Here is an 8,493-nt window from a genome sequence, read left to right as displayed (position 1 = left end):
AGTCATTAAAAGATGTATCTTGTCAACATAATGATTGTTTGACTACCTAATTGTTGTCCAAATCCAAGTCAGGTCAGGTCATGTTAGGTTAGATAAGTTAGGTAGTGGTAGTGGTCACGTGTGTGTATACACAACCAGTATTTAATTATACCATTTGGTAAAGTTTGTTTTTAATCCTTTACCTTACTTTATCAATTTCAAGCCATAATTATAACAATAATTTACAGTAATAATAATAATAAAGCGCGACCTTAATATAAAATATATAATTATATTATAAATGTATATATTTATATTATATATATTATAAATTTTTTATTATATTATAATTATATTATAAATGTATATAATTTTATATCTATAAGATTCAGGGATATTCTGAAGAATTTCTTTTTGGTCATAAAATCCATTTTTCTATTTATACCCCATTATATGTGTATATATATATATATATATATATATATATATATATATATATATATAAAGCATACATATTTTGTTATTATACGATAAATAATCATATTTTGCAATAAAGAAATCGAAAGATTTAACATAAATTGAGCAGGTTCATTATAAAAAATAGCTTTGCGAGTTCATAAGAATTAATTTCCTCCTCTTAAAAAAAAAAAAAAAAAAAAAAAAAAAAAAAAAAAACCTATTTCCCTCCTTTTTTATATCAATTAGGCCCACATAATTTTCATTATATCAATTCTTCTAAAATATGAAAAAATAAGACATATAAAAGACATGACCTAACATGTATCTAATAAGTCTTAACATGTTTGACATATAAAAGAAATATATTAATCTTTTGAATATCTTTTAGAAATAAAAAAATATCTTTCATTTCTAATAATTATGGATACATTTGTATAATTTTTGAGATATTTATAAATGCATACAATGAAAACCATGTTTTTCATACCTAATTTTTCAAACATCCTTTAAATATTTTTTAGTTTGCTCATTTTGCAGCAACGTCGAGCATCTCCGCCACATCGACAATCTTCTCTCGCGTCTTTCCCAGTTGTTTACCTCGTTCCTGTTCAACGCGATCGATCTTTTGCCAATCCCCATAAGACACGATCTGGATTCCCTTGGAATTCAGGATCTCACGTACACCATCTGATCCAGCTTTATTCTCGTTCGGGGATGCTAATTCTTTACACACCAAACTGCCAACTTGAAAAGCATTCGTCATGGTTGATAGGATAACGCCAACCGGTCCGGTGGCTGCCCATCCAGCGCTGTAAAGACTGTCTTCGACCTTACCGCCTACATTCACCACGCGTCCCTTTCTTTCATCAAACGGAATCGAACTATCTATTTGAGCGGATTTATAACCGATGCTACGGAGAGATAGACCACATGGGATCACCTCGAATTCATCGGTCATTTCGGCTACCTGATTTTGAATCGTATCTCCTCGCAGACGACTCACTGCGAATCTGACGTTTCGCAGTTCATCGTCGCCGAGAAACTCGACGGGACTCCGCAGGAAAATCGGATTTAGCTCTTTAGCGTGCGTTGAGTCACTCGCGGATTCTTCCAAAGACTTCAACATCAGCTCCGTCAGTCGTTTCCGCGGTCTGGCTAAGGTTGGTACGATATCTCGTACACCCGCGAAGTCTGGCGCTCGCCAGAGTTTCTTGCAGGTCTCCAACTTGAGGAGTTCGCGCAGTTCTGCAATCGTGAACGCGGCCTGCAAAGGTCCTCTTCGTCCAACCATGGAGACTTTTCGTACTCTACTATGAGATAAACGTTCCAGGGCGTATGATGTGATGTCAGTGTTCTGAAATAATTGAAAGAGATAGCTTAACATTTCAAATTAAAAATTAGTTTCATTTTGCAACCGCTAAAACTAAATGATATTTTGTATTTAAGTGTATAATTTGATTTTAGAATCTCTTTTTCACGTTATTATAAATTGTAATTATTCATAGAACTTCTAATTTTAAAATAAATTATTAGTTAGGAACCAGGAATTACCTTAAGCTTATCGATAGATGTCAAAAGAATTCTTGTGATATCTATGGCTACGTTGCCTTGACCTATGACAACCACTTCCTCTACGTCTAAATTAATCTTCAGATCCTTGTCGGTTGGCACTCCGTTATACCAACCAACGAAACGTCGACCTGATATTACATTGCTTAAGTTTTCACCTGGTATATTGAGCAGTTGGTCTTTTTGAGCTCCATAAGTCTGGGATAAAAATAAGAAAAACAATTGTTAATTAAACTAAGATATTACGCCAATTTATTATATAATTAATAAATATAGTATACGTACCAGCAATATAGCATGATAAAAGTTACGTAACTGATCAATGGTAACATCTGTACCAACATTAACGTTGCCTAGAAACTGAACACGTGGATTGTTTGCAGTTTTATTGAACGTATTAATGACATTTTTCACTTCTGGATGATCTGGAGCAACCCCAAAGCGCACAAGACCAAAGGGAACAGGCAGTTTCTCCAGTATATCAACTTTCACGTCGCCTGAACTCTGTTAATCAATTTGATATAAATATTTCAATTTTATTTTTTTTGTGGGATATAAACTAAATTAATTTCTTTAACAATTTATATATATATATAATATTATTATTGATTATAATTAATTGTTATTACCTTCAACAACTGCTGGGCTGCGTAAAAACCTGCTGGACCTGAACCAACAATGCATACCTTCGGCATGTGTTGTCCAGTGGATAGGAAGCGAGTGCAATTCCTGATAAGGTAAAATCTCATCTTAACGTGCGGTGGCGATCTAAAACGTGGCTAGATTTTTTACACAATTACAATACGCCTCTGCAAAGACTTCGCCGAGACCTCGCACAACGCCGTTTTGTTATTCCTATGAAGAAATCGCTCTTTTCTATAAAGCGAAATCTCGGTCACGTCCTATGTATCAAACATGATCTCGAAACATTGATTATTCTGTTACAAAACAAACGCGATCCACAAGTGTCGATCTTGAATCTGGAACTATTTATTAAGCAGTATAATTTATCGTTAAGTTATTATTGTACAAATATATCAGATATGAGAAATTACATGAGAGCAAATTTAGATTCTCTTATTTTATATATTGGGATTTTGAACATCATTTTTGTACATATTTACAATATTAAAGCTGTTATATATAAATAATTAAGATCTTATAAACTAGCAATATACGAAAAAGAAGATAGACACTGTTTCTTTTGCCACTAAAAAGTAAAGAAAAATAAAGATTATTTAAAGATAAAAATAAAATACAAAAGTTTCTATACTTTTCGAAACATTTCACATTTTTAGTCTCTGAAATAAATATGGTATTAATATCTAATTATCACTTTTGTTTTGCCATGCATGCAACCATTTTTCCAATAAGTATTAACCTTTTATATATACAGTTTGTAATATTTTACAAAATTTTGCATACATAACACATATTCACATATATGTGTTACCCATAAGTAAATTGTACAATGTAAATTGTACAATGTAAATTGTATCTCTAAAGATATAAATTTACAATTATTTACAATTGTCTTCAAGAGTATATAATTTTCATTAAAAAATATAAATATATTATATAATCACATCATGTATATTAAATTTCTTTGTTGTTATGTCTTACTATTCTCTATCATACTGATGTAATGAGCATATAGTTTGATCATCAGATGATTAAGTTGTACTATCACGGGGAAATGGTGACATTCTAAAAAAAAAAAAAAAATTGCGTTATAAATAATCGAGTGCACGTTAATAAGTGCAAATAAGTATATCTGATATAATTGACAATATTTTTTATTAAAAATCGAAATAATTTCTCGTTAATAAAAAAAAGTTAAACTTGCAGACCTAAATATATTTAATGCAAAAACTTTAATAAAGAATTGAATACTAAATATTAATTCCACAGTTGTTAAATAGATACGTATAAACATGCACTTTTAAATAGAGATTAAATTTTAATGTAATTGACAATTATTGGTGATTATTTCACTTTTAACGATGAGTTCACCAAATGCTTTTGACTGAATATTTTATAAATGTTAATGAGAATTTGTACATTAAAACTAATGAAACTAATTTTTTCTTATTTTTATGTGTTTGTAAATCTTACCATATAAAAACGTTATAGGTATTACTGACCAGATCATATTTTGGTCACGCATATTATTCGACGCCCTGAGTATTTCAAGCAAATTATTCAATATTTTGTCATTACGTCTATACTTCTCCAATTTAATGCGATAGCCTTCATTATCATGAACCTCTACAATGATGTTATCGAAGAGATCACCCACGAGATATAAGAGTCCGACATTCAACTGCGTTAGCAAAGAGTAGCCGATGAGAACGAGTGTTTGTCCGATCTGTAGTTGTTCTAATCGATCGTAAATTTCAGCAATCGTCCGATGACTATCGTAATCGCGAAAAAATTGGAAGCTCAGTATCTCATAAGTTGGATCAATTCGCTGCTCTTGTATCATTTCTGCCGATGGAAAAAACAAAGCTTCATAAAGTGCTTTGGAGCGTGTATCTCGTAGTTTGTCGTCAATTTGGTTTAACATCTGTAGAATTTTTGAGTCACAAAAGTGCGAGCTGCATACTTTGTTAAATGATTTTCCCCCTCGTATTTCTAAATCTGGTGCTTGTAAATGCCACTACAAAAGGAAAATAATCATGTTGTAGATATATCCGTTATTCTTTTTTTCCAGAAAATGTAATAAATAAAAATATATCTTTTCAAGCAATACTGTACAAACTCCTATAAAATTAAATTATTTTTTCACAATAGTAAGCATAATTGTGATATAATTAGCATTACTACGATTATTATAAAATAAAAATATATTTTTCAAACTATTCTTTCAATTGAGTGAATTTAATTTTCGAAAATTTTACGGAAGATACATTTTTTTTAAATTTCACAAATTATGAGATATATCTTTTTCCGACTTGCAATTCACATACAGAAACACGCAGTTCAAAAGTTTGCTTACAGTATAAGATTTTTCCATCGATAATTCTATTTTCTTCATTTTGTTACATATCTGCAATAATTGTTCTTGCGGTGTTAAATCTTGCTTCTTGCAGCGCTCGTTGTAAGATTCGTCATGCCATTGTCTATTTGTATAAAAATTGTTGCTCATCTCTAATATTTGCCGACCGACTATCTCGTTCGCAGAATCTATTTGACTTAATCTGCATGTCCTGATATACTTCTGAACAACTTTCCGCTTGATATGTTTTAGTTCGGAGAGGATATTGTTGTATCTTTCTGCGCGAAACGTGTTTATATTCTCTGTGATGACTAGACATTGATGATGCTTGAAGAATTCATTGCATTCTTGGAGTTTGCACAAAAAAGGCATCGGAATATCTCGCAAATTAAACATTGCTTTTTTAGGCGACACGTTGCTACAATAATGCCTGAGTATATTCAAATATGGTGCAACATAATCTTTGCCCTTGAAATTCGTACACACGAGGTATATTTCTGAATTTCCAGCTTTGCTAGAAGCTGGCTTTGTTGCGGTGACTTGATGGAAGGAGCAGGAAAGCAGATATATCAAACATACAGATTGATGTTCGAACATGGTGAAGAGCTTCAGTAGAAAATTACCGCCTTCTTGCAAGAGGTGCATACAGGCCACTGTTTCGCATAAGTGCAATTGCGCCACAGCACTTTCTTGTTCTCCTGGTATGTCTTTGCAATCTATACTTCCATCTGCAGTGACCAGTAGGACTTTCTGGTTCCTCTGTTTGAATCGTTCCACCATAATATCTAGATTTCTAAGATCCATCACATCGCCCGTATTATCGACGCCGAAGTACCAATGTTTCAGAGTATGCCTGATGAATCTGTCATCGGGTACCATCGTGTTGTACGAATGTCCCTCGCAGTAAGGATTCAATGTGGTGGCCGTCCAACTCCATTCTACATCCGGTGCGTTTGTCTTTAACCAGTGATTCAGGGCGGTTATAAAGGCGCCTGGCGCTTCGCACAGATGCACAGAGGTAAAACTCTTATTCTCTTCGCAATAAATCTCGTTTAATGGAATGAGGAAAAAGGTAGAAGCAATCTCATAGAATTTACACCAGGCTTGAGTCACGAGTTCTGCTTGTATGTTCCTTTTCACAGTGTTCACAATGTCGCCTGCTTTGTTCATCTGATTCGTATGTTGTTGCCACTCACATAGATCAAAGTTGTTGAGACGACTCTTTATTTCATTTAGACTGGCCTTTAATGTTTGCAAATGTTCTAGATGCCATGGCGGCTCCTTAAACATCGACGTGGGATTTGGTAATGTATAAGTTTCCATTTGTCCACTACCCGAGATTAGGAAGTTTTTTTCGAACAATGTGTCTATGTTGTTATCAACTAGAGGTCTTCTAGTAAAACTGTTTTCCTTCTCCATCATTATATTAAAATGTACAATTCAGAAATATAAAAAATAGTTGTAATATACTTTGACCCTTGTTTATAATTATATAATTTTCTTATATATACTCAGTGTTCTTCTTGCGAGTCATTATCCTTTTTTTATCGCTTTTTTGATCCTGGAAGTTGCAGTTGTTTCATATCAAGATACAAATCTGTTACAGTGTAATATAAAAAATTGAGAAAATTATTTTGTTAAAATAACTTTGTACACACAATATGCGGAAGGTAAAACTGACATGCATGCAGTGTTTTTCTATTCAAATGAAATCCATGTTAAACATACATGATAGAATTTATAGATTTATAAAGCTGATCAATATGTTACATATAATACATATAATACTATAAATTCATTATGTAAATTAATAGTAAAATTAATATATTTAACTGTACATTGTTATTGTTCTTCTGTTGCATTTTTGAACTTTTAGTGTTTAAAATAAATGTATTTATATGCATTTTTTACCTCCTTTCTTTCCTTCTGCTTATTTTTATTAAAAAAAAAACCTGATTATACTTTTGTCTCGAATTCAATAGAATGCAAAAAGATGCATTCTATCTCCAACAAACAGGTTATATGTTGAAAATAGAAGGAGAAAATAACGCGCGAATAAAGAAAATGCAACTAAAAGAAATCAATTAAATCTCACGAAATCTCATTCAGAATTTTCATTCAAAAGAACCTGTTGCTTAAATCGAAGGTTACTTAGAGGTTAATACCGGCGTTGTCTCGGCTGGCGAACGAGAAAAAAATACGACTCACCTTTTCAAGAAGAAGCCATATATGTGCGGAATATTCCTTCTAAACTAGGTCGGAATATTATCGTCCACTACTTCGGAGAATTATGCAAAAAATATTATAATATATACACATGCTATTTAAATAAATACGTTTGTTATTATCGCTATCATTGCGGCGACTTCGCGACGTCAACGTTGCGATGTCAGCTGTCAGATGTCAGCTGCAAGCTGGGCTGCGTTCGTAGATTCGCTCACCGCGTGAAGCGCGACGCTCCGCCGACCAATCAGGAGCGTGGACTATTAGCTCCCTCTCTCTCGAAGACAATTTTCGAACGCGACCTCGTATGCGCGGCCTTTTCCATCTAAGATGGCGTCGGCGCCGGAGGACGAGGAATCTGCGCAGGTACGATTTAATCAAAAATATTATGTAATTATAGTAATCACGTGCTAATCGTGTTCGATAATCAATCTAATTAGATATATCTTTCGTTTGATATAATGGGTTTGAGTATAATCCTCGCGATCGTCGCGATGGACGATGATATTCGAGCGGGGTGAAAAAAGGGAGAAAGTCGCGATTTCTTCGTCTTTTGATACTAGTTTTCGAATATTCATATCGCGTGTTTCTCGCAAATATGACTCCTAAAAGTATACTTCAATACGGTTATCATATATTTCGTTCATATTTCGCGTTCTGAATGCAAGATGCTTGTATTATTGTGAGATGTTGATTGTTTCAATTGTCGGGTTTCAGGTTCAAAGAAACGTAGGCGCGCGTCTTGCCTGAAGTTAGAATCGATTCGATAGCGAGAATTCGATAGCTCGAGCGAGATGGCGGCTCGAGTCAGCCCGAGTGCAGTTTGCGAGTTACGGAGCTACGGTATATTTCGAAATATCTCTTTAATTTTATAATGCGTGTTTGACAATCTATTCTTGTATATAGTATATATGTATATATTTTTTTATTTTGCAGGAGTTTATATAAATAATCGCGCCTGCAATGAATTATTCTCGACGCTCAAAATTTAGTGTATCGGTTTTGGTTAGGTTCGCGAACGCGAAATAAAAGTATTAGTGGTTATTGTAATGTATATATATATATATATATATATATATATATATATATATAAGTAAACATATTTGAATCACGATCGTTTCGAAAGTTCAAAGAAATTTTTTTTTTTGTGTGAAAAAGTGCTTCACTTGAAGAGTTTGAGGACTTCTGAAGGATCGTCAAAAATGCCAGCGTGTTACTGCAAGGTGCGTAAAAATTATTTTGTAATTATGAATAAATTTTAATTT

General features: G+C 33.1%; 3 protein-coding genes across 5 annotated transcripts in view; 1 reads left to right on the top strand and 2 right to left on the bottom strand.

Annotated features, from left to right (window-relative positions):
• Positions 1-924: 924 nt before the first annotated feature.
• On the bottom strand, positions 925-7,280 carry dare (NADPH:adrenodoxin oxidoreductase, mitochondrial). The gene is made up of 5 exons (XM_085482929.1): positions 7,214-7,280; positions 2,637-2,775; positions 2,293-2,511; positions 1,990-2,205; positions 925-1,792 (listed from the first exon to the last, which is right to left on the bottom strand). The coding sequence occupies exons 2-5, from the start codon at positions 2,754-2,756 to the stop codon at positions 965-967; spliced, it is 1,383 nt and encodes a 460-aa protein (XP_085339055.1). The 5' UTR covers positions 2,757-2,775; positions 7,214-7,280; the 3' UTR covers positions 925-964.
• Positions 3,074-7,279, bottom strand: aft (cap methyltransferase 2). 3 transcript variants are annotated; one of them, XM_085482927.1, is made up of 4 exons: positions 7,214-7,279; positions 5,006-6,602; positions 4,123-4,666; positions 3,074-3,714 (listed from the first exon to the last, which is right to left on the bottom strand). In XM_085482927.1, exons 2-4 carry the CDS (start codon positions 6,425-6,427, stop codon positions 3,620-3,622), a joined length of 2,061 nt encoding a protein of 686 aa, XP_085339053.1. In that variant the 5' UTR covers positions 6,428-6,602; positions 7,214-7,279; the 3' UTR covers positions 3,074-3,619. The 3 variants fall into 3 exon arrangements, with proteins under 3 accessions (XP_085339053.1, XP_029155905.2, XP_085339054.1); XM_029300072.2 differs by having other exon boundaries at positions 5,006-6,566; positions 7,214-7,277; XM_085482928.1 differs by lacking the exon at positions 7,214-7,279 and adding an exon at positions 6,917-7,203 and having other exon boundaries at positions 5,006-6,566.
• A 272-nt stretch (positions 7,281-7,552) lies between the features above and the next one.
• Positions 7,553-8,493, top strand: part of LOC114928736 (uncharacterized) — a 99,259-nt gene continuing 98,318 nt past the window's right edge. Inside the window, 3 exon segments of the mRNA XM_085482880.1 lie at positions 7,553-7,594; positions 7,946-8,071; positions 8,165-8,451. The gene's annotated coding sequence lies outside the window, so the exon portion shown is untranslated.

Source organism: Nylanderia fulva, unplaced genomic scaffold (genome assembly GCF_048542155.1).
Source record: "Nylanderia fulva isolate GAGA-0341 unplaced genomic scaffold, ASM4854215v1 Scaffold22, whole genome shotgun sequence".
In the NCBI taxonomy this organism is placed as follows: Eukaryota; Metazoa; Arthropoda; class Insecta; order Hymenoptera; family Formicidae; genus Nylanderia; species Nylanderia fulva.
This window is presented reverse-complemented; position numbering and strand designations above follow the sequence as displayed.